General features: G+C 33.7%; 1 protein-coding gene across 1 annotated transcript; it reads right to left on the reverse strand.

Annotated features, from left to right (window-relative positions):
• Window positions 1–5452: 5452 nt before the first annotated feature.
• LOC148620150 (plasminogen-like) lies at window positions 5453–18819 on the reverse strand. The gene is made up of 5 exons (XM_088580749.1): window positions 18690–18819; window positions 15961–16083; window positions 13164–13208; window positions 8883–9168; window positions 5453–5658 (listed from the first exon to the last, which is right to left on the reverse strand). The coding sequence occupies exons 1-4, from the start codon at window positions 18733–18735 to the stop codon at window positions 8885–8887; spliced, it is 498 nt and encodes a 165-aa protein (XP_088436875.1). The 5' UTR covers window positions 18736–18819; the 3' UTR covers window positions 5453–5658; window positions 8883–8884.
• Window positions 18820–27876: the final 9057 nt, after the last annotated feature.

The following is a 27876-nucleotide window of genomic DNA, read 5'->3' on the forward strand; positions in this document are numbered from 1 at the left end:
CATAGTGCTGTGAAAAAAGTTCTCATCTTATTTAAAAAATTTAAACAGTTTCTGAAAGGAAAAACATTTCTGTACATTTTATAGGTGCATTTTGCTTCTTGTGATGTGAAGCCTAATCTCCATTATGATTTTTAAATATACCCCTATCTTGTGAAAACACTGGGATTTCCCATGCTATTTATAGACCCGTCACTTCCGGTGACCAGTACTGCACTGCAAGTCTGCTAACCCCACATGCCATTCTGAGGATTGTGAGCTGACATATGTAGAATCATGCTGATATATAGTCCTCTGCAGGTTAAAGTTAAGGTAAAGTCCAGAGAAGCCATTGAATATTGTGAAATTAGCATAGAAGCCTATGGGAAGTGGAATTAGTGGTTTTTAGCCTATAACGCGATATTAAGTCGTTTAAACGAGATGCTAAGTCGTTTGAACAAGTAAGCTATGTTGTTAAAACGAGATACTTAGTCGTTATAACGAATTAATGATAAGTGAACACCTGGCGCTAATGGGCTTCCGTAGAATGACGCAATATTTCTTGTACATTAAATTTGCAGAAATTACGGCTAGACTGAATAGTTCACTCAAAAACATGCAAGATTTTATTCAATTTTGCCGACGTTAGAAATATATTACATGTACAACCCAATATCTATATAAATAAGACTATGGCAATTTTTTAATATTACAAATTCATTTTTAATATTACTAATTTGATTTCTAATATCACAAAACCCTTTTTTGATATAAAAAATTCAATTGAATTTCTAATATTAGAAATTGATTTGCTGTATTCAATTACGTTTTTTTTAATATTAGAAGAGTAATCAAGGGAACCAAAGTTATAGCGGTAATCTAAAGACAAAGACCAGACATGGAAAACAGTCATACACAACAAAGTACATAAAGTAACTAAAATCATACATACAAAGAAACAAAAGCAAATGAGCAACTCGGACTCCACTAAAAACTGGGAGCATGTGCCAGGTGCACCGGGAGGGTAAGCGTCCTCTGTATTTCTAGAAACACCCGACGTGTTGCTCATAAAAAAATGAAGTCCGGGGTAGACAAACGAGGAAAGGAAAACTATGACCCGTTGAATAAATCAGTTTTCATGGCGCAGATGGATACACCATAACGATCCACGTGTTCATGATGACGACCATAAAACTTTTGTAGTGATGACTTCTGTAGTGTAGAAAATCATTTTGTAATATTTAAAAATGTGACTGATTTTCTAATATTACAAATTCAATACTTAATATTACAAAATGTATGATAATTTATAATATTACTAAATCAGGAATTTGTAATTCTGTATTTGCACATTACACAGTTATCTCCCTTTGTCCACCATTTGAGTAGGTATCACAATAGTGAAAATCAAGTTGTAATTTCTTCTTTAAATTATAAATTCTTGATCAACTTTTACACCAGACGTTGACTTTTGGCTGAATTTGATACGTATCCTTCATGTCATACTCTTTTTCTCATCCAATACAGAAATATGTTTTGAAGAAAACAGATATTTCCCCATTGACCCAATTTTTAAATATATCAGTACCAACAAAGGAGATTACTCTTGCATAATGGCTAAATGATGTCCTGTGGCCCCGGAAATTAAAAAGGGGGAAAATGAATTTTTAATATTAAAAAAAAATTTGTAATATTAAAAAATTATTTTCTAATATTACAAAATATTGATTTTTGTCAACTTTGGCTTCCCATATATTTCATCCATTTTAGACGCCATTTTTTCAGGTTTTTATTATGTCTTTCCGGTTTATATCGGCACATCATATAATTTTTAACCATATAATCATATAACCACAGCATGTAATTACAAAGGAAGAACATATAATAATGGAACATCAGCATATAATTTTGAAACCGCAGCATATAATTACAAGTGAACAGCATATAATAAGAAAGCCACAGAATATAATTAAATTTAACAACTAAAGATGGCGTTCCGTATGTACCATCAGTTCACGTGACATCCATAACCATGACAACCTTATACAACCTTGCATTTCATTGGACAACTGTGACAGCAACCGTAAAATTTAAGCCTCCATTGGGTGCATTGGTGTCAATCTTTAAATTTATATTTTCAATCACTGGAAATAGTTAACTTGTTGAACCAATGAAATAACTGAAATACGAGACATAGTATAGTGATCACACAGTTCACAAAATAAGATCTGATAATCACATATCACATATGGGTATTAACAAGACGAGAATATGCGCCGGCTATCTTTTTTTAAAGATAGGACTTGTTTTTTATCTCCTGGGTGATAAAAATGTTTCCGGGCGTGTCATTAACAGATCGTAGCCAGTTTAGAGTTCTCGACATAAATATCCTACCCGGACGAACACACGATGCCAAAAAAAAAAAATAATAATAATTTACCAACCAGAGATAGAATATCTTAATTTCACTGTATGTTTGTGATGCCAGGCGCTCAAGCGAGAACTGGTATCATCCAACTTATTTGCAGGAATTTAAAGGGTTAGAGACTGTATCACACAAAATGCCTAGAAATTCCTTTTTTTTTTGTAGATGGAGACAAACCTTTCTGCTTCGATTCTTCTAAGCCACAAGAATCTAAAACATTTTTAACTCAAAATATGCCTTTTCAGACTTTTTGGTTACATTTGCGCCGGCAACCGGATCTAAAGTTAATATGTTGTCTGGATCTATAGCCCTCAACGGGAAACCAAACCCAATGGAAGTCATAATGTCATTATCGGCATAATCGTGCGGAAAAAATTGGTAAAAGTTCGTGTTCTACAATAAGTCTTCCTGAGATGCTAATATTACTACTAAAGGTGTGTTTGACTGGTTATCAGATTTATTATCGTTCCTTGTGTTTAATGCATCTCTCATCTAACGCTATTGACATGGGGTAGGCATTGCCTAAATCAGCGCCCACCGTGAGCTTTACCGTACATGTAACGTCTGTGTGATACTCGTAAAAATAATAAAGGATATTATAGAGGGGGGATCGCAAATGCAATATTTTTATTCTTATTAAAGCAGCAAGCGAATCAATATTTTTATTTAAAAATCTGCCTTGTAAATTAACTGGGGGGTGCTAAATTCAATAACGAATAACTTCAGAAAAAAAAATTTCCAACCCCATACCCCCTTTAATTTCCCCTCGCTCTCAAAACTTTATAGCACTTCGCAATACTTTACAACTATCAAATATGTAACCCAACTAGTATAGACTATAGTGATTTGACCTATATCCGGTGCAATCACAAATTAGGAATTTTTTTTGTAACGATTTGTGAATCATACGTCATTAATGTCAGATCACTTGGTGTTTTTTTAACAATAATCAAATCATTTTTTTTATAAGTTCGCCAATGTCATTTTCTGTATACCCTAAAATTCATGTATTGTATTCAAAATAAGAATTCAGGGGCGGAACATCAACGGTAGCACAATTAAAGACCGGACCTACAGTAGTTATGCTGATGTGACTAAACCAGTAGTCTAACTATCGGGGCACGGTTGTTCAACAGATTTATCCGCTGGTCCACTGAATAAATCTAGTGCAATCTATACAAGAAAATATTTGCCCAGTGGGTGATTTTGAACAACTGTGACCAGAGCTTGACGTTGTGTTGTATTCAACCATCGATAAAATTCTCTTTATTTTGCTCACCATGCCTTTATCTGCTGTCATTTTCACAAGAAGTCGCAAGTGTAAAATTGATCGTAAGTAATGATGCAACAATGCTATTTTCTGTTATGACGTCATTACTTGCATTACATTGGTTAACGAGGTAAATTATCTGCGTTTTTTCCATCATGTGCTACACCTTGTACACATTTTGCCCTATTCTTAGTCGGAGAAGTACTTAATAACACATGCTAATATACAAATCATCAAATAGGAAATCATCCTCAAATTTGATCTAGACTTCATAACCTCAAAAGAACAAACTTAACTTTTTTCAGAATTCCAAGAAATATAACTGAAATTCATCGATGAAAAATTTAATATTTTATGAATAGGATTGGATAGCAGACTAGGCCTATATATATCCTCTCCATACAAGGCCTTTACATGGTGGCATAATGTACGACATTTAGAAAAGAATACATTGAAAGAAAGATAACTCTGTTTCTCTTGATGAAAGTTGACTAATAATTTTATCATCTGTTATGGTAAGTACTATTAGTATTCTTCTAAAATAAATAATTAATTACTTTAAGTTACAATATAAAATTGTTTAGCTTATAAATTAAAAGAATAAGAATTTAGTGAAAATATGTTTGCCAAACTGATTTATCTTCGAAACTTTAAATTTTACACTTTGTCATCTAAATACATGTAAAACGAGGGAAGGAAATAATTTGGAAAAAGTGTATCAAAATTTCTTCTTGTTATTATGAAACAAAAAAAATAATTTTAATTAAACATAATAGAAAATGCAATATATACATCAGTCTGTCAACAAAACTACCACCTGCACAGCACTATAAGCATCATACATTACAATTGTGTACTACTGAAATCTTTTAGTATTCTTAATAAAATTTTGAGTAGCTAACATCACCTTGACATTATTGTCAAATGTCAGGTGTTCATTGCCATGAAGTATGTTACGCAAGGTAAAATCGATCTGTAGTTTAGCACAAACGTTCTGCAGCGACCACCTGTGAATTTGATAATGTGGACAAAACATAAAATATTGAAAATTATTTTCGATCATATCTACACAGTGTGAACAGTTTGGATTGTCAGTCAGGTGATGAAGCTGCAAATGATGACTCGGATTGCTAGCCTCACACCTCAACTGACAATGCCATATATTCTCTTTTCTGTTGCCTTTGTTGAAGTATTCAGGAGCGCCAGAGTTGGCTGAATTCAGCCTCTTTCTGAAAACATCAACAGAGGGACTATATTTAGTTGATGTAGGAAGTTGATTCCAGAGTCGAATAGTCGAGGGCATTATTCATATTCCAAGAATTGAAACTCTAACTCATCACACAATCAATGACAGGGAAAAGATGTTTATCTAGACTCCATAACACCCAAGAAAAACTTCCGCAAGTCTTAAACATTCAAAGAAAGATAGATAACTCATCAACATAAAATGAAATTGAAACTTGGTCTTTTTTTTTATTATACTCAGTGAGTATATATAGTTTGAAGATCCTTTTAATATGTTCTCAAGTTATCACATGGAAAGCATCGGGGAAAAACAGACGGAATGAGACGGACATTTCGTGTAGCGAGGTACAAAAATTAATTCATTTCAACAAAAACTTGATATTTTTGTCTTTTATTTCTTATATTTTATAAAATATATACAAAAAGCTCACATTTGATTAGTAATTTAGAACAACGGCTGTTAATACCACATAGACATTGATAAACACAGAATTGGGTTCTCTTTTGTTTTTGTTTTTTTTTTTTGGGGGGGGGGGTTTCAGTCTCGTCGAGTTCTTTTAATGTCATTCTTTGGTGTCATGAAAAAAAGCACAATAACACTATGATAGTCAATATATCTGAAAATCCGACTTCAACAATCGCTAAACCCCAAATAAAGCAATATGCACTCTATCATTAGACACAACGTGATATTGTCAAGTTGTTTAAAAATCACTATCTCCTTTGTTTCTCCCATAAGCTCCTGCAAAAAAGAGAGGTATCAAATTAATATAAATACGATCTGCTAGAAGTAACAGCACAATACAGTTACTTGAGCAACCCAAAGTTTCATAATTAAAAAGATCATAACATTATTTATTGAAACTCCCCCAAGAAACATAAAAACCACCGTTCATTTTGTCAGTCCTTTTATATTATTAGAGGACAAAGCCATCATACATAACGGTAATCAAAACGAATTTAACCTTTGACCTCAGAGACCGATTTCAGTTAGTTATAACCTGTAATATCGATTAAGGATCTTTGCTAGTTTCATACCTTTAGCAAAAACAAATTTTGTATCCATTTATAAATCACGGCTTTAAATTTTGTTAAATTATAAAATAAAGATAAATCCAAGTTGATGTTAAACTGAAGAAGGCGAAGTTGAATATCATCTTTTCGTCGCCTTTTCTAGATATCTTGACGGTTCTTGTCACTCCTTGTCGCTAATTAGTGGGACCGGTAAAGCTTAATGTTTGTACTCCGGACTTTCTGGCTAAAGCTACGGCATGTCGAAAACGAAATAAAAGTTTTTGAATTTATACAACTATTGACGACCAGGTAATAAACGACTTTCTGTGAAGAAAATACGAAAATACCGATCTTTGTATGGGAACCTCCAAAGATGCGACTTCCTGTCAGACTGAAACATCCAAGCTATGGCTTTATTTCGCACTAAATACCGTTATGAGGACTTTGTCTTCTATGATTCGATTTGTATCTAATTATTGAAACTAGCCAAGTCCGAGACTGGTTTTGGTTCTCAATCGAACTTATAATAATTCATAACAGTAAACGTAAACAGAGTTCCTATTATGCTATTTTAAGCGCCCGAATGAATCATTCTTTTTGCACAGACCGAATCTATGTAAAAAAGAATTATGACTGATAACCTTATTTTTTATACTTCACTTTGTCTGTTGAATTTTGGTAAAAGTATTAAAATATCCTTAATTTATTAAAGGCATGAATAGGCATGTTTTGTGGGAGTTAGTTGAGGTTATATCTGACTTCCGCTTATTTCTTATTGGCTTAGAAGAAAATTGGCGTGCCGAAAACCCGCGTATTAAAATATCCGCCATATTGCAGTCTTTTCTTTTTTTTTGGCGCATAATTTGTATACATTAGATCCTAAATTTTCATTTTTATATGTACTTCCAAGACAGTTAGAGTGGGGAGACGCTCCCAGATCCACGTGGGGTCTTGGAGTAGGCCAGAGCGTCTACACAATAATAAGTCATAATATGACCGAGTTCTTTGGTCAGGTATCCCGAAGTCTGGGTATCGCAACCACCACCACTTGGTTCTACTAACCTACTAACTTCGAGAGACTTGTATTGGTATACAAGGTCGTTAAAAACTCCCAATCATCATCATTTTTACCATTTTGACTGCTTTACAATTTCGCTCCCTTCTGAGGCATAAAATGACGTAAATAGCCTCACCCAAAACTCCTTATATTCAATTACGAAGTCAATTCAGACCGTATTGGTCAGTTAATTATAATTGTATAACAATGTTGATATCAAAATTTGATAATAAAATAGAGGGGTTCCAGGGGGTGCTGCCTTTAGGTCGGAAAAATCTAGTTGATTATAACAGTGTGAGAAACCATTTTTCCCCAACTTGCCATTCTGGCTAGTGGAATATTGATCTTGCTAGCCAAATATAAATTCAACTAGCCACATTTTTTGGTTTTTTTTCTGTGCTATCATCTGTTTTCTCGTGGATTTGACTATCTTCTGCCTTTCTTTTTCTTTCTGCAACTATAATTTCATTTGTTTTTAAATTTATCAAAAACTTTTCCATTTTCGAATATTCCCTCCCATTTAAATTTTTCATGTACTTTACAGTAACAAAATAAGTGTTCCATTTTGAACTCATATTTTAAAAATAAAATTATATTTCAACAGATTCATCATTATGAAACAAGAAAATCATTTGCTTCTTGTTCATTTTTATTTTGACAATAAACAACTAATTTGCAAGGTAACAAATCTTAAATTACCAAGATAATTTCATTTTAATACTAATACGAGATCGGGACCGTCGCCTAGGTTTTGACGGACCCCGTTTACCGGAAATTAAAATGGCATTTTACAAGTCAATAAAATTGTGCAAATCATGCCAAAATTCACTTGACATATTCAAGCTAAACTTCTTAAAATGTAGGGAACATATTTTTAATGTATGATGTAATGTAAGGGATGTTTTACAAATAACCTGTTGGTTGGTTAGCTTTCCTTGGAGCTTGCCAATCAAATTGACGGTCGTCAAATTAACGAGTGTAAGCAAATGAGAACTCGCCAAAATACACATCTACTCGTATTTGGCGAGCTGGCGAGCGGTGGTTTCCCACACTGTTATATAGAAAACCACTGAACAATGACAGAGCCGACCCTCTCTTTTGAGAATCTCTGGATCTGTCCGAACAGCCTCTGAAATTAAAGCATTTAGTAAATAATCTTTAACGGTTTGAAGCATTTTAGGTACTGCCTAATTTACATTAATTAATTAATGATATTGTTATTGCAGCACTTCAAGACTGTGTTTTTTTTCTTTCAAATAAAAAGTTACGATTGTACTTTCATCAGACCTTTGTTCCATAATTATTTACAATTACACGTATTTGCAATGATGTTACACTTATGAGTGCCACCTATCGTAGGAAGAATATGACACATCTTATTACAAACCATTAATACAACTGCAACGCCATTCGACTGATTCTTGTTTACTCCACCAGAACTAGTGAATCTAGGGACGGTCTGGTGGTTGAACCCATCCCTTTTCGTTAGAAAAAAATCAGTGTTGCGCACAGTTGTGACGAACAATGTACAAATGGTAGCCTGCATAGAATCCATCTTATACAATTTCTATAGAACATTATAATCACTTAGTCACTACACACAACACAAGAAAACTGACTTTAAAGTAAAATGACTGACTTTCTGAGCTTTTCATACTAATTTTCTGAGCAGGTGCATTTGGTACTTCCACTTGATAAATGCATCAACACTTTCCCATAAATAAACCTCATTTAAACAGTTTTCAAACTATTTTGTACGGAAAATGGTTTTACATGCTTTGTGGAAGTACCAATCAAGTAAGCATGCCGCTGCGCAAAAAGACAGCACGAAATGGTCTATTAAAATGAGTACTTCAAATACTACTGCAGTTTCTTTACCAACTCAAAACACTTACAATCAACACAAAGGAACATTACAATATTGCCATCTGTGCGATTTACTGGTTGTAAAACACCAAGGACCATTAGGATGACCACATCTGTAGAGTTTATTATTTTCATCAGTGCACCACTGAGATGATTCAGGATTTCGACAGTAGTTTTTGTCTCCTCCTAATTCTTCGACAAATCCATGCTTATGGGGCTTCAATGATGCCCAGGCTTGGCATTCAAGTCCACCTTCTGTTACATGGGCAGTCCCTTCATAGTCCATACCAAGTTTATCTTTTTTGCATTCTGGTCCTGAAAATGTTTTTTAGCCTTGAATTTTATTTCTAAAGAACTGGACAATTAAAATGAGTAATAATTGCAATATTAGTCTATTTAAATCGTTTTCTGATTCATTGCGTATTACTCCGCTAGAGGTGTAAAGCTTTGAAATAGCAAAAATACCTTCTGCACGGGAGATTGCACCGTCAGACCCACAAGTTACTACGCTTCGTCACCGTGAGATTCGTACCTCACTCTTCACCGAAGCGTAGTTCATCCGGGTTTCCGACAGTGAGGAAATTGATGCAATTATATCCTTACTTACAGAACCTTTAAATAAAATAAATATTAATATTTATGATATTTGTCTATTCTATAGTGTTATTGCGTAAGGTTTAAATTTCCATATTGGCTTAGTGATTGTCCGAGGCTAGTCATATTGGACTAAGGCGTAGCCGAAGTCCAGTATTGCTAGCCAATATGGAAAACCTTACGCAATTATACCTTTATTGACTAACTAGTCCAAAATGTCATATTGGCCTCAGGCTAAATCCCGTATTTGCGCACTTTTGTATTTTGTATTGATCATATTTAGACTAATATTATATGTTAATAAATATGTAATTTCGTAATTTCATATTGGCCCTGTTATAGGTTTGAGGTCTGTTATATTGATCGAGGCATTTCCGAGGGCCAATACGGCTGTCGAGGAGGCCAATATGATTGACCGAAACCTATAACAGGGTCAGTATGAAAGTACATATTTATTGACAATTTTATTAACCAACTCAACTAGATGATTTGTAGAACAGTTGTTTTCGTGTTTTACCAAAAACATGTAGGTTTATTTGTATTAGTCAGTCATAAATATCCTTTTTTGTATAAAATGGAAGATTTTTTTTTAGTCCTGATGATCAACGTTCATGAAATCCAATTCTAACTCAAAATGTGTTAAATGACCGGAAGTTATGATGACGTATTGGCCCTGGTTTGATCCATATTGGCCCCGTTTAGATGCCCGGTTTGAATTCATATCAATTGGTAGTTTTTGACATATTTTAACATATTTTGGGTAGTTGGTTAGTAATCGAACGTTAGTCAATAAAGTATATTATATATGTTAAACTGTATATGATTAGCAGCCTGAGTCAGTAATAAAAGTAATCAACCACGAAACACGGAACTACTCGGCCATTTCTGCTACACTTAAATATTACCTCAGGTGCAGAAAGAATTTCTCATTGAATAATTTGTCGGAATTGTAGTATTACCCGTACCAAAATAGTCCCATCAACCAGGCGGCGCTAAGCATTTTAGTAAGATATCACGAAAAATAAAGAACACCAACGCTTACATAAGTTACGCGCAAAGGGATGATCGAAGGAAAAATTAATGAGGAAAAATTCGACCAATTTAGATATAATAGGATAAATTCCAGATTATGAGTATATTCTTCCGACTAGTGCATCAACGTTTTTTTCTACTGTGAACCAAAAAGGCTGAATAGTTCCGACTTGTACAGGGTTGATCAGCCTTTCAAATTATAATACATGTGACAAAAATGCTTGTAAACAGTCTGTCAGAGCATTTATTCTGTCATTTGAAATATGAAGTGATTTCAAGATTTTTGCATACTAAAATCTACGGAAGCCGAAAACGGCCACGCAATTTTTAAAGGTTTTTTCTTGAAAATTAAAGATAATAACTTGAAAATTAGGAAAGTTTCTTGAAAATTCAAGATAATAATTTGAAAATTCAAGATGGTAAGTTAAAAATTCAAGATATTTTCAAGATAATAACTTGAAAATCCAAGAAACTTTCTTTAACTTTCACAAAAAAGTGCTACTCTGATTCGAATCAAGTTCTTTTCTTGTGTCAAATGTCAAACAGCATTAAAAACTAAGTATTTAAAGCCGTATTTAAGTACCAGTCCATATAAAATTCAGACACTGCATATGGTAAAGTGATTTATGCTGTAGTAAAAAAAAACCATGGAACAGACGACGCTTTTGGTCCATGCATATGCTATATTTTGATGTGACAATAGTCCTTTCTGTATTTAGATCTGTACTTTTGAGAAAACTGCACTTCAATCTCCCATTAAAATCAACCAAATCAAGAACGATAACTCTTGCAAAGGGCTAATTTCATGTACAGTCTATATAAATTTTATCTCAAAAGCACAACTGATCCAAAGGAAAAACTATGACTGGTTATGTTGTCCATAGCTTTTCTGAACAAGAAATAAAAGTAAATTTAATAGGTTTTTGACATGCATGAATCACCTCCTGTCTGATTTTTATAAAGACTGCTACTTAATATGAATACTTGCCCCATCTGTTCAGGGACCGACCTCTGCAGTCATACCAAGCTGTGCCCTGGGAAGCATTTTCTTGTAAACGTTATTGATAAACTAGAATCCCTGTTTATCACAGGAGCCCCCGTGTCATTTGTTAGTAACTTTTTTTTGGTAAATCAAATGTGTCTGTAAGACACTAATGACGCCCCCGCTCGCTAGATTTGCCAAATTAGGAACATGTTTATTTTTGTATGAAGACATGATTTGCAGATTCAGACATCCTTCCAAGACTTGTGATACTCATGGTCTGTTGGTTCAGCTCAATCCTTCCAAGACTTGCAATGTCAAACTGTTCCAGTACTGTAACTCGAAAAATTTGGGAATCAATTTGGGGATCAGAAATTCCTAAATATATGCATATCTACATATTGTATCCTGGCAATATAGTGTCATGAAATTCTGTTTGGTAGTGTCAGACTAGTTGCGATGAGAAAAAGAGGACCGATGGACGGACTGACGGACACATAAAAAATGTTAATACCCCAATAACAAATGCCTAACTTTGTTGCTTGGGATATATTTCTGACAAAAACTACAAGGTCTAGCTATCACCCAGTTTCGTAATATTTCCAAAGTCCAACTAGCAACCAGTTCCGTAATATTTCATGAAAATCAAGATCCTATGACTTTGCACACCATCATTATGTGTGGAAACATCCTGCAAAAATATTTTAGATGTACTTACTGTAAGATGATATAGCCGGACAAGCCATATAGCCCTATTTCTGAGTAAACTATCACCAATTTCCGTAACATTTCACGAAAATCAAAATTATTTGGTCCTGCACACCTTCATCATGTGCAGAAATACCCTGTAAAATATTTTAGATGTAGTTCAAAAACTTTACGAGATGGCCGGACAAGCCACGATCCATATATTTCCGAGTAAAATGACTAAGTGTAACTATCACCAATTTCAGTAATACATCACAAAAATCCAAATCCTTTGGTCCTGCACAACTTCATCATGTGTAGAAATATCCTGTAAAATATTTTAGATGTAGTTCAAAGACTGCACGAGGAGATAGCCGGGCAAGCCATGATCATGTGTAATCCGGACGGACGGACGAACGGACTGACAGGGGTAAATTAATATGCCTCCCCCCGACAGTCTGTCGCGGGGGCATAAAAAATCAGACTTGACATAGTTTTGTGTTGTTTTGTTTTTGTTCTGTTTGGGGGTCAATCGAATTAAAATTAGACCTATCAGTTGTTCCATTCTGTCACTGCATGCAGATGCAGTGACTGAATGGAACAATGAATAGGTCTTTTTTTTTAATTAGATTGTTTAGGGGTCTAAATCTCAATTCTAATGCAACATTACTAGTTACTTAGGAATTTCATTAAAAAACGTGTGAGAGTGTCATTTCCACGATTGACTGTCTAAATTTTTTTAAAACATTGAATGATTTTAATTTTTACTTTCCCAGATATATCTGACAGTTGCATTGTATTTGACAGTCTAGAATGTCCGTTTATTGGCTCCGCTCATGCGTCGCCATTAAACCAAATTTGCCTCCAAATCTTCAAATACAACAGTTATCTTTTAAATATCATGACATCACATGACCCTTGACACATTTACAGAATAGGCCTAACGGGTATTTTGGTAGACCGGTAGCTATAAAATTGCGAAATTGTACCTAACTATATTAAATGCCTGCTTTACCTGTAGGTTTCGGTAGGTGGTTGTGTTCAGCCGAACCGACATTACCTAAAAAATAAATGCTTTAGTAGAAACAAGCAAATAATTTGTTAAAAGACAATCTAAAAATCTAAAAAATCCTCAAGATCATGAATTTAAACGTTTCAATATTTTTTATTTTATTTTACTTAACTTTTTGCCAGCACGGCCTTTAATAGGGGATTCGATTTATATGATTTTTATGGGGGGGGGGTGGAGGCCAAGGATGAAATATTTGAAATAAAAAAGACAGGGCATGCCATAACGAAAAAAAAATAGAAAAGCTGGAATGATGATATATTTTTGTCCTAATACTATTACTAATTAATACTAATTAATCGTTTATATAAAAAAATTCACTTTGTGTGCATGCAGCAGAAAAGAATCAGGATCTATGTTTACAAAAAAATGCAGACTAAGATGGTCTTTTCAGAATCCATCGAGTTTTTTCCTTTGAATAATGCCAGTCTTAGACTCATATCCTTTTTGTTGATACCCACTTGATTTATTATTTGCGTTAAATCCACATTTATTTGTGTATATATCGCTTCTAAAAAATGTATTTTCTAGTATTATGGGCAAAATAAGTTATTACATTTTCATTGCTTTACATTTTAAGACCCGAGTAATTCCTTGCATAGTCTTCCTTAAATGGACTTACATCTCATATACCAAATTTTGTAACGACTGTGACGTCATCAAACATTTTTTTATGATTAATTCCTTGAATTTTGGTACATTTGTACTTGAATTAAATTATGAGAAATGACTGTTATATTTTTTCGGTCTAATTGAAATGACATCAATGCCCTTGATGTACGTTTTAAAATAACCTGCTACGCATGTCATGCTCCCAGTTTTTATTGAAGTCCGAGTTGCTCATTTGCTTTTGTTACTTTGTATGTATGCTTTTAGTTACTTTATGTTATTTCTTCATAGACCGAAAAAATATAACAGTCATTCCTTAAATTGAGAGAATCACCGATTGATTGGAAGTTAAGTTTGGTAAAGCATTGAATTCGCCTGGATGTTGAAAGCTAGCCAACATCAGTGACATATATACAATATTTGACGATTAGCCACTTTGAAGACTACATTCTTTGAGCTATATTTAAATTTCACAGAATGTTACTGAAATATTGGGTATGCTCTACCTCAAACCTCATACATGATCTAACATTCAGTGGTGATGAATTTAAAATATATGTACTAAATGCTTTTGTATAGTATTCAGCATTGTTATCAGGGGCGGATTCAGACGGGGGCGTGGCATGCGTGTTTTTACCACAAAAGATATTCTACATTGCACCCACTCTAGAAGAATATTTCAAAAATTTAACCTAATTTTTTTTGCCTCGTTTTTAACTATGCGACCACCCCTAATCTAAAATCCTGGATCCGCCCCTGGTTATATACTATACACTGTGACATATAGTGCCTGCAGTAGAGGACGCTGGAATACCACACTAAGTAGATAAATCACCCGAGATGCAGTCAATGATAATGTATAGAAGGTATATACGGAATATTACATGTCAAAATCTGTATCACATGCTGTATCAACCCGAGACTCCTACATCACCGGCCCACGGAGTGATATACGTCGAGGATTGATACAGCATGCGATACAGATTTTAACTTGTCATGTTCATTATATCATAAATTTTAAACATACTTGAAGTATAGCCTGTGAAGGGATTCGATATAGGGTATGCGATATAGGTGTGTGATATAGGGTAGATGATATAGGGCTTAAACAAACACTTATAATGCATATGGAAAAAAGTTATATTTTAATTTAAATATATGATATAACGAAATATTATACATTTAGATTGAAATATACGATTTTTTATATGCCTAATTTTGGCTTGGTTAATACGGTGGCCCACAGCTTAAATTTTGGTAGCAACTATTTATAGTGCTTTACAATAAGTTACAGTACAAATTTTAGTAGCCTACATCATATTTTAGGGACCATTGGCAAGTAGGCCCTACTCAGAGGTTTCATTAAGAACCGGCTACTGTTAAAATGTAGATAGTTCAAAAAGTGGAAATGGACACTTCAAAATCACAATAAGCCCCGTTCCCCCTTTTATACATTTTGAAGGTGTAGATGGTCCATTTTTTCTATTAAGCCTGTTAACTGAAAAGATAATGAAAGCCTGCCTACTGAATATGCATTGTAAATGATTGTCTAAACTCTGTAATCGTTTACCCTATATATGGCATACCCTTGAGCTACATCGCAGCCCTACTCGGAACACACTTGAAGTATAGTTAAAAGACATGATACAATGAATATGGTCTCGGGGTTGTTATGACATCTGATATAGATTTTTGACATGTATAAATATACAGAAATGTTACACACTCTACCGCAGGCACAAGTCTATGTGACTTTTTGCGCGTGCACATTGGAAAAGCAACTGCACTCCTTTCTAGAGGGTAATATGCCCGTATGATATATCTGGGCGATTCATAATTATGATTGTGTAGGGGCGGAACAAGTAGGAAATATACCAAAACCAGACTAAATGTTGTCTATTTTTTTTTAATCCTACAATTTGATTATCTAGTGAATATCTCAACAATTGTCATATCATTAACCCAAACGAGACGTAGTCCAGATAATCACGACGTTCGTGGAGGATTTTTTTTAAATCTGATTTAGCCTCCCGAGAGGGTATAATCATTCTAACTCTGAAAACTGACATTTGTTTTCTGGAAACCATATAATTTGTCCAATTAAATTCAGCTAACAATTAAAGATAATTCTCACCACCACATAAATTGCAGTATTTTTCACAGTTCTCTACTCCCCATGGTTGATATTGCTGGGTACATACACTTTTACCAATACTTGAACAGAGTGGAGAATGGTCAACACACGTAGCTAACGTTCCTGCAATAAAAACAATGTAATGCCATTTCTTACGATTTTTAAATGCTTACGTTTATGCCTCACGAGCCATTACACCTAGCAAAATAAAAATTAGCCCCCAAGACGGTATCTTGTGGGATGGGGGGGGGGGGGGTGGATCTGGTCAGGAAAAGAAAACAAGCTGAATAAGGTTATGCAAGCATAAAGGAACAAAACGTTGTCCGCTGCCAAGGCAACCGAAATTTTAAAATGCTCCGATTTGGATGAAACATTGTGTTAAGGAAGAGTTGGTCAGGCCAAGTCCAAATTTTGAGATTTCGAGATCATTGAAAAGCCGCTGCTGCCATGGTGTCCGATTTGAATAAAACTTGTTTTTAGGTAGAGTTTGACATGTTGCGTCTTAATTTTGAGGTTTCCAGATTATTCAAAGGTTGAAGTTGTTATGGCGATTGATTTTCCCACAAAAATTTCAAAATGCTTAGTCTTGGATTAAATTTGGTTTTGTAAGGTGAAAATGACATACCGAGTTGGATTTTCGAATACACAAAATGCAATATTATTTCCAAGATGCATTATTTACATACGTAATATATATATATATATATATATCCCGAGTTGGATTTTCGAATACACAAAATGCAACATTATTTCCAAGATGCATTATTTACATACGTAAATTATATATATATATATATATATATATATATATTACAAACTTTTCCTCAGTCAATATGTTACATATTAATCCCTTTTCATATATTGTATTGACGGGTCCATATATAATATATCAACTTTTAGTCCATAATAAATATCAAAACGCAACACTCGCCAACCACAGTTCGTACCTTGGAAAGCAAGCTCAAAATGTCTAAACATTTTAAAGATACAGCTTGGCTAAAAAAGTTGGCATACATCATCGTAATATGTGCCGATTATGGTAGTCAAACCGGAACATGTTCATGTCCCTGAAATTTGGAAAATCATACCGTCAGTGACATTCAATACACAGGTTCTCGGGGACAGGATATACTTTTTAACTAATTAGTAGTTTTTATTTATTGCCTTACTACGCATGTTTGACCCGTTTTTAAGTAATCTTAGCATCTTTTATATAGTATATTATAAACCCTTGTTTTTCTCTATTATGATATATTATATCAAAATGCTAAAATTACATGTAAAAAAAACGTGTGGTAATAAGTAAAGATTTTTTATGGGTTCAGTAAATAAAAACTATGAATTTTATTTAAAAGATAAGTTAAAAACTATATCCTGTCCTGGCGCCTGTGGTTCAGTAGTAAATATACTGCTATACTGTTATACTTTCATCACTTATTAATTATTGTTATTAAAACATATGTTAAAACAGATGGCGGTTTGGAACAGACACTGAGCTGCAGGTTATGACGTAGACTTTTGATAAATCTTGTCCTATTCAGGCTATTGGGCAAGTTCATGAAAATTTTACTTAACAAAATTGAAATTTAGGTTTGTCCTTTACCGGCTTTAGTAAAGGAATGTTGACAAAAATGTTGAAGATTTGGTTGTCCTTTGGGCAAGTATAATAAACTTTTACTTGTCCGAAGGGTAATTTCGCTTGTCCTGGGATAGGGTAATGAATTTCTAATATTACAAAATCATTGTTTTAATATTAGAAAAGATTTTTAACATTAGAAATTCAATTTGTAATATTAAAAAATCATTTTCTAATATTACAAATTCCTAATTTAGTAATAATATAAAATATCACACATTTTGTAATATTACAAATTGAATTTGTAATATTAGAAAATGAATTTGTTATATTAGAAAATGAATTTGTAATATTAGAAAATCAGTCACATTTTTTAATACTACAAAATGATTTTCTTAACATTAAAAAATCGTAACTGAATATGACAAATCCATTTTCTAATATTAGAAAATCAATTTCTTAAATTAAAAAAATAGTTTTAATGTTAGAAATTCAATTGAATTTTTAATATTAAAAAGTGTTTTGTGATATTAGAAATCCAATTTGTAATATTAGAAAATGAATTTGTAATATTAAAAAAAAATCATTTTTGATATTAGAAAACACTTATTTTCTAATATTAAGAATTCATTTTCTAATATTACAAATTCCTGATTTAGTAATATTATAAAATATCACACATTTTATAATATTACAAATTGAATTTGTAATATTAGAAAATGAATTTGTAATATTAGAAAATGAATTTGTAATATTAGAAAATCAGTCACATTTTTTTAATATTACAAAATAATTTTCTAATATTAAAAAATCGTCATTGAAATTGAATACGACAAATCCATTTTCTAATATTCAAAAATATTTTTTTTTTAATATTAGGAATTCAATTGAATTCGTAATATTAAAAATGATTTTTTAATATTCAAAAAGTGTTTTGTGATATAAGAAATCCAATTTGTAATATTAGAAATGGAATTTGTAACATTACAAATCATTTTTAATATTAGAAAATGCTCATTTTTGTCCACTTTGACTTGCCATACAAAAGTGTCGTTTTTTATAATAGATTAAATAACAGAGAGAAACGAACTATAAAAAGAACTTATTTGAAAATAAAATAAAGACAGTGTTCCACGTTTTTATTCATACTAACCTACAGCTTGGTAGAGACAGAAAAATAACACAAAACACAACTTCATTTTTTTAGATGAAAGTTATCACAACGCAAAAATGACGTCATCTATTTTTTTTCTTTTAATTTCCGGTCTTCCTAAAATTTGCAGATGAGACAGTAGTCCCGGGAATATGCCGACAGGAGTAAGTTAGTAAATTAAGACCTTCAATATGAACCATTTCCATAATTTGATCAGAACATTTTACTGTGCATTGCTAATTTTCAGCTAGAAAAAAATCAACCCTATTCCTTCCTTGAAGTCAATAATTGCAAATTCAAGTAGTTAATTAACATTCAACGTTTTAGATATTTTAAAACACTATATCTGAGAATATGGAAACGCATCAGTTTTTTTTTCCTGCAGTTCCGTGAATTCGAGAGCAACCTCAAAATGTCCAAACATTCTAAAGAGTAATCAAGGGAACCAAGATTATAGCGGTAATCAAAGAGTAACCAAGGGAACCAAGGTTATAGCAGTAATCAAAGATTAACCAAGGGAACCAAGGTTATAGCGGTAATCAAAGAATAATCAAGGGAACCAAGGTTACAGCGGTAATCAAAGAGTAACCAAGGGTATCCTGGTTCCCGGGACTACGTTCCAGGTATTAGCTACTAGCAATACACTCTCATATATTGCTATCGGGAACCAGTCTAAATCAAGGGAACCAGGGTTATAGCGGTAATCAAAAGAATGTAATCTAGGGACAAAGACCAGACATAGAAAAACAGACAAACACAACAAAGAACATAAAGTAATCATACATACAAAGTAACAAATGCAAATGACTCCACTAAACACTGGGAGCATGGGCCAGGTGCACCGGTAGATACAGTTGTGACATGAGCAGTAAAGAAGTACTTAGTTGTAACTAAGGGATAACATTCTACGTTTTTACCTTAAGATAAATTAGCCAGTAATCAAAACCTTACAAATGTCTGTCAATCTCCTCTGTAGACCCGAGCCTGAGGTACAAGGCTTTCAAATAACATGCGATTGCTGTTTCCGCGTGTACACCTGTGTTACCTTTGTTTGCAAGGTACGTTTTACAACCTCTTCCTAATGGTTCGTTTCCAATCCATATTTACGACTGTGAAATGGAACGCTTATCTGATACTGGCTATTCCAAAACTGTCCTCGATAGGTCAAATAGCCCTCGATTCCATCCGTCCGTCACGCTTTATTATTCGAAATCGGTGCCAACAAACATGACTTTGCGCAGGTACAAACATGTAATGGGTCTTGTCAGGAAGGGGTTTAGTCAACTTAAAATTGGTTAGGTTTGTAGTGTGGATAGCGCCTCCATTTTAAAAGATTTCCATCCAACTTAGGTGAATGTCGAGTAATGATAAAAGCTTGGATAGGATTGATCTTTCCTGAAATCGGTAAAGGGGCTTAGATACAAATTAGTAATTTAGACTTGTCACTTGAGTAGAGCCTAAGCGCCTTCATTTTTTGACTGATTTACCTTAAAACTTTTGGTGAATGCTTAGTACATGTATCAGTAAATGCTTGAATGGGATTGATTTTCACAGTAAATCGGTCAAAGGGATCAATATGTTTTGGTATAGGGACTGGACTTTTCTAAACCGAGAGTGGAAATACATGCGCGTTGGGATATAGTGAGTTGTGTTCACTAACTAAGGTTCTTATATTTCTGCATGTTTGTTTGTTTGTTTTTTATGGAGAGTGAAATCAAATTTAATGTCATACATACATGTTTGTATTATACAACAGGAATCCACTTCTTTTAAGATAATATTCCCAACAGGTTTAAGAAAGCAAAAGTAACTATTTTTACAGACATCATTGATTTGTGGTTAAAGTTGCAATTTTGCTGAAAATGCCAAAAAAGTAAAGAAAAAACATCGAACATTGGTCATGATCCTTACATTGCTCTGTTCGCGATCAAGCTGCAGTATTCGATATGTGTGATAGATCTGTTCACTGTCATTTCTTTTTCTTGAAGGCCTGACGGGGATGTGAACAGAACATTCTATCTTTATCGAATTGAACTGAAATATAGAAGTATATATATAAAATTGACGCGTAAAGATCACGTGTATAAGTATCATTAATGTCATTGTTTAGACCTGTAATTACGGACTTATGCTGTTCATCTTGGTAGATCTCTCATATAAGCACGTTGGCTGAAATAACCCCTCAGGATCAAACAGAATTCTCATTCATAACATACCGACACCGTAAACTCATATTTTAGGCATTCATAATTAAGATAATGATATACCCAACATATCTGATCTATTCATGCACTTAGATTTTCCTTTTTGGGGTTACAAGTATAGTAAAATCATAAGAAGGGGAAATTTCAGAATTTCAGAATTTCTTCTGTATCACCCGTTATTTCCTTTTTTTTTGGTTCCCTTGATTACTCTTTCAGAATATCGTAGGTTAAACAAGCTTTTGTGTGATACGATACATTAATATTGTGTCTAAGCTTCTAAATGAGGCCAAGTTACAAATGTTTGAACTTTTCCAAGTTAAAAAAAGGTGTAAAATTGCCACCCCTACCCATGAAAAAATCCCTCAACATGTACTAAAATATTATTTTTTGGCATAAAAGTGGTTTACAATAGACATGTTGTATACTATTGTTTTGATTATCGATGTATCCAATATATCTTCTCATTTCAGGCGCGTATTTTTCTGTTTTAATGTGACAACAATGAGTTTACTGTACCTCAAACAAGCTTTTATATATTCAAATACAATTAGATACTGTCTTCGTTTTCTAATGAGCCCGGGTAGTAAGAATTTGAACTTTTCCAAATCCAATTACAAAATGTAGGTGAAAAATTGCCATCCCTAGTCATAAAAAATAATACCAAATTTTGAAGAGTCGAATTTATTTGACTTTTTTTACGGAAAAATCGAAAATCTCATTTTTTGCATTTTTTGATAAATTCTGACTACTAAAATCGTCAAAATCCGTCAAATGAACCCCAGAAGTATTGAAATAAAACTAGACAGAAAATACTAAATAAGTCGTTTTTTTACTGAAGCATAAATACTCTAGGAGTTTTGACATGGAAAATATGTAAATCGGTGGTTTAGGGGTACATTTTTTTCATTTAACCCCTAAACTCTAAGGGTTACCGCAACTTTCTTAGTAACATTATTAAGTTGAAACATGGGGCTACATATTCATACCTAAATGTGTTTAGTTGGTTCATATATGCTGTCCCAGGAAGGCTTAGACGCTCAAAAAATTGAGTCACAAAAATCTTGGCTATTTTACCTAGTGGGGTACAAATATAGGCTTATACTGAAAAAGAATCCGACAATATTCTTTGGCAATAAATTGATTTGGTGATTGGAGGTAAAAAGGTACCTAAAAATCACCATGAAGTGAGTGGGGATGCAGGATAGACCCTCCCAGCCGATGGACTATATGCTGTTTTAGGCTCATAATATCTTTAAAAGCAATGGACAAGCATAACATTTAAATCTGATCTAAAACCCAATAAGACATTCGTATACTTTTTGACATGTTCACCATATCCATTTTCCTTATATTATAGGTCAATAAAATGTTTTGCAGGGCCCAACTTGATACGAAAGCATATGTCGGACAAAGAACAACTGGTACAAATGTTGATAATACATTCAAACTTAATACAGCTTTTAGTTAGTTTTTTAATATAAATTTACGGAATGCAAGCGATATATTCAATCTGGTTGGCGATTTCATTGAGGAAAGGAAAAATAATAAACATTTTTTTCTTTGAAACTGAATAATTTTCAATTTCGGTAAGATCCTAAACGGTTTGAAATAAGTTGTTTAAAAGTATCTAAGTACCAACTGCAGCTCCAATAAAACAAATACTTGAATTTAAAGCATACTGCTGTCCATTTTTTTTGTATTTCCGACTTGACATCTTTTCTTAAGAATTTGAGCAATGGGACGTAACTTTCTGTATTCTTGTTACCCGACAGACAGAATTATTATCAAATTGGAGCAATGGACAGCAGTAGACTTCAAATTCAAATATGCAATTTATCAGATCCGCGGTAAGTACTTGGATACTTTTAAATAACTTATTTTAACCATCCAGATACTTACCGAATTGACAATACTTAAAGTGTCCATACAAAATGTTTACTGTTCCCTTTCCCCAATGAGACTGCCAACCAGGTTGTCGTGTGTTAGTGGGTTATGTTCCTTTGATTAAAACTTGCTATCTACGGCGTCAATATGAAAAAGGACTATTGGACTTTAAACCAGTCTGTTTGGTCGGAGAGTTACTTCCATTTGCTTAAAGGTCAAAGTGGAATGTGAAAAAAAGACTATTTGGATTGTGAGTATGTTTGACACAACCTATTAGTTTTCTGACCTGGATGAAAGTAATCAAAGAAATTTTAAACATGCAATTATACAAAGGAAATGAAGAACGTAATTAGAGGAAAATGCCGATTTTTTAACCCTTGTGCCTCAACTCTTTAAGTTTATGTCTTTATAAACATCAGACAGGAGGTGATTCATGCATGTCGAAAACTGACCGAATTCCCCTTTTTTCTCTTCAAATATTATATATACAGACCACATCATAGTAACCACTCATAATTTATTGTCAATTTGAGATCAAAGTTATATGGATTGGATATGACTTTGGTATTTTGACAGAGTCATTGTTCTTGATTTGGTTGGATTTTGGTTTTCTCAGAAATACAGATCTGAATATAAAAAGGACTATCGTTACGCATTTGTAGACCGAAAAAGTTCACCTCGAGCATAGGCAGTGTCTGAATACACATTTGAATTTTCGCTTTGCGTTCACACGCGTTAAAACGTTAAATTAATGCGCATTATTTCAGTTCGCATTGGAAACTCGTTTCATGTGTGAACGCCTTACTGGATTGGAATTCGCATTGTAAGCGTATTAAATGAGCATCATTTGACCGTGTGAACGCACCATTTCATTAATAAAAATCAACAATTCAACAAAGTTTCCTGAAAGTTTCTTGAAGCATTGGGCATCCCCCTTTCCAATGAAAACAGTCGATAATTTGAAAACTGCATGTAAACCAGACATTCATAATGATTGAAAGGCAGCATATATCATTTAGACATGAGATATTTTCTTAAGTTTCATTTTGTATAGTTCTTAAACTGCCAAATATCCCCTTTTGTGAATAATTTCCTTTAACTGTATATCACAAAGCCCTTAAAACATCAAACGGGAGCTTACTTTAATATAAACAAACAATTCACAAAAGTTGCATGGACATTGCCGAAACTGTTTTGAGTTAGGGTCCGAAAAAATCGTACCATTCTTGAACGAATGAAGTACCATAACTCAAAATTGTTTTTATGTCAACTATCATGGTTCAAGTATGCTAAAAGATACATGTAGTGTACCATCAGTATCTAGTTCAATGTATTGACTAGATGCATCCATACTTTTGGAGGTAAGAATTTATGACTATATAAATTAATTTGAGATAAATACTATAATCTGAATGGTTAACATAATTTTGTTATATCTCAATGGATAAAAAAATATTGACACACCCTTATTCAGTTAAAGTCAGAGCTACTTTTCTCATGTTTTGCGCACTTCGTGCAATAAACAAAATGCACATGGAAAATTTGTGTTATTTTTCAATAAACAAAATTTTTATCATAGCCAATTCTTAAAAAAAATCACTGGGTCACAAATGGAGTAAAAAATACCCATTGAATAGAGTGGGGCTGAAACAGTTAAAATTTCTGAATATTTCTGTTTGTAAAACATTTCCTCGTATGATATTTTAGTGCAAAAACATGAATCTTAACGGGTAATTAAATTACCAAGTCTTTTATTTAAGAAATAGACAAACCATGGGTATCTTTGCATAGGCATGGATGGTTTAAACATGGGGGCAGTTCAGTATTTATTTTCATAAAACTGATAAAATGTTAGGACGTTTTAACTTCATATCCTTATTTGTGTGTATATAATGCTATTTTGGTAGTAATTCAATGTTAAATATAAAGATACCAACCATATAAATTTCGATACGCTGTACACGCGTTTCAAGGAGTAACCTCTCATCAGTTCATTACAGTGGTGGGTCGAGAGTAGGTGCAGGGATGGGCCCTCCCACACCGTTTTATTGGAATTTTTATTTTCAAGTGTAAAATAGACAAAAATGGCAAAATAATGTCCTACCCCCCTTTTTCTGAGGTACCTTGGCTGACATTTCTCCTTTCCAAAGTGTCTGGATCCGGTCCTGGCATTAGAATCAAATGTATAGGAAGATCTAAATCCAGAAATTTGAAGTACAAGAAGTACTCAAAACCAAAACCAAAACCAATCTAATTAAAATTAGACCATTCAATTGTTCCATTCAGTGACTGCATAAGACGGAATGGAACAATTGATAGGTCTGATATTAATCAGAATGAACCAAAACTGTCGAAAAAGAAAACCAAATCCACCACCGAGAAGTTCTACTGTGTGCAATACAAGGAATGAAGCCTCAGTAGTTTAGGTATTTAGAAAATTTGGTACTGCAAATTTTGATTAATTTGACAAATAAAATTTGATATTTTCTGTTTAGTATTACCACAATTAATACTTCAGGGGTTCTTTTTGCGATTTTCGTGGTCAGAAGTTATCAAAAAAGCAAAAAATGGGATTTTAAATAGAACCCAGAAGTATTAATAATGATATGCTAAACAGAAAATACCAAAATAAGCCATTTTTACTGAAGCATTTAAATACTCTAGGAGTTTTGACATTGAAATATATGTCAATTTAAGCGTTTTTTACCCCAAATTTTAAATGCTACTGCAACTTTCATGGTACTATTGTAAAGCTAGGATATTGGTCTTTGTGATACCTATATTTGTTTAGTTTGTTTACATATGTTGTCCCAGAAAGGCTTAGACGCTCAAACAATTGAGTCACAAAAATCTTGGTTTCTGACCCGAGCCAGTGGAGTACAAATATGGGCTTATAGTGAAAAAGAATCCGAGAATATACTTTGGCCACAAATTGATTCGGTAATGGGAAGCTTAATTGTACCTAAAAATCACAAAATGACACCATCAGAAATCAACCATACGAGTTGGAGGTAATGCATGATGTTACAGCCGTAGGTGAGAACATGGTTTCTGTTTCGCATCCTTGGCTTAAAACAATCTCCATTGTAGATGTTAGAAGGAAGAAAGTCGCCTAAACATTGTCAACCATGAATGTAGTGGCAGGGATCTCCTACAAAGATGATTGCATTATATTCTGGGATAATGAGGCTGAATTTAAACACTGAGAAAATAGACACTTTAATCTACGAGGACAATGTAACTGGTCGTTCACATGTAGTGGCTGGTATTGATAGGATCTCTTTTACATGTCCTCATACTTCAGACACAGTCACTGTCCTGGACTCTCAATATAATGTTATCTTTATTTCATATCAGTGAAAAATCAGTAATTTCAATTGGATAAAGCCTTTTCACGTGGTATTAATTAATCTGCAGTAAATAGTTTTACCAGTCAATACCATGATGCCCTCGGGCATTTTTACATCGTGGTAATGCCCGGTTACGATTAAGAGTAACAACCCCATATTCAAACGCATTAGTGATCAAGCAGTTGTCAATGTAAATATGGCGAGCCGCACGTCTGCTCCTGACACAGAAACACGATTTGCTTCTTTTAAATCACATTAGACTATGTCTTGAGCATTACTGTGGTCTCAGGCAATATCACTGTCCTCGAGTAGTCAATTTATCCTGGTAATGCCCTCTTTATGAGCAACTATTGTATAAATATCAGGCACGGAACCAAGGACTGGCGTAACGGGCATACGCCCCCCCCTAAATCGGTAAGAAAAAAAATTCACCACAAGTTTCACCCCAAAATATTTTTTCGTCTTTCCTTGCACGGCATTTAATTAAATTAACGCCCCTGAATATCAAACCTTAATGGGTTGTCACTAGGGTTTTACTACTGACAGTAACGATAATGTCTATGTGACTGGTCATGAATCCAACAGTTTATTAGTTATCTCCCCTGACGGAAATAAAGTCCACTAGCTGCTTGGTGAAGGTAATGATCTGGACTCTCCTACTGCTGTACATTATGACTGTCAGACAACACATCTAATTGTAATTGTTAAAATAAATGGCACGGTTCACAAATTATCTCTGTGATAAAAAAAAGAATATTGTTAAACTATAATACAAAACGATAGTTACAACCAAGTTAAATGCTTGCTGTCTAAACTCATGAAAGCGAGTAATATTTAAAAAAAAAACTGATGTGGTGAAACGCAACAATTGCACGAGAGTATAACTTTAAATTCAAAACAGCATCTCCTGGCTGTGGAAAGGCACATGGTAAAACTTCTTTTCTAAGCCCTTAACGCTCCCTTCAGTGTAAAGTAAAACATGATCTGTATCATTAAACGCACAAACACGGGCTGTCAGCGAGAAAAAATAGAGTAGGTAGGAAGGGCAATTATTTTATTATTCAAAAACATTTTGCATTGAGTTAATGGAGCAACAATCAAGACTTTAACAGTGCTTAAGCCCAAGGGGTCATAATATATGAAGGGCAAGAGCAAAAAATATGGTAGGTAGAGTAGCAGGAAGCATTATTATTGCCTTAACAGGCAAGAATTGATGCAGTGTAATATCCCAAAAGACTTAGTGTATACGTAAGGGTGCATTTAGGGGTCGAATATCTATTTGTGCGAAAACAAGGTTCAAGGAATAGACAATAATTTGAAAAGGGTAGTTTTACGACTAAATCTATTAAAGGCAGTTGATTAATCCATCGGATTTTCTTGTTGTTGAAAGAATGTGCTTTCCATGCTATACTGCTGTAAAAAGAAGTGGGTGAGCAATACCATTAAGCAACTCAAGTGCTGTTAAGTTTCTTGTATCAAAGTCGGCTCGATCGGCGGGGTTTTTCTAGAAAAGTAGAGGAAGCTTACCCTACCGGTGCACCTGGTCCATGCTCCCAATTTTAAGTGGAGTCTGAGGTGCTCATCTACTCTGTTGCTCTGTACTGTTGTTTTGGTTATTTTATTATCTTTTTTGTATCTGTTTTCCATGCCTTGTTTTCGTCCCTGGTTGCATTCTTTTGTTTTCCACTAGAATCTTGGTTCCCTTGATTATGGTAAAAAAAAAACGAGAGTATTTTCTAGGTTTGTAAT

This window comes from Perna viridis, chromosome 4 (genome assembly GCF_037379345.1).
Source record: "Perna viridis isolate PV_CMFRI_1.1 ecotype Kerala chromosome 4, ASM3737934v1, whole genome shotgun sequence".
Lineage (NCBI taxonomy): Eukaryota > Metazoa > Mollusca > Bivalvia > Mytilida > Mytilidae > Perna > Perna viridis.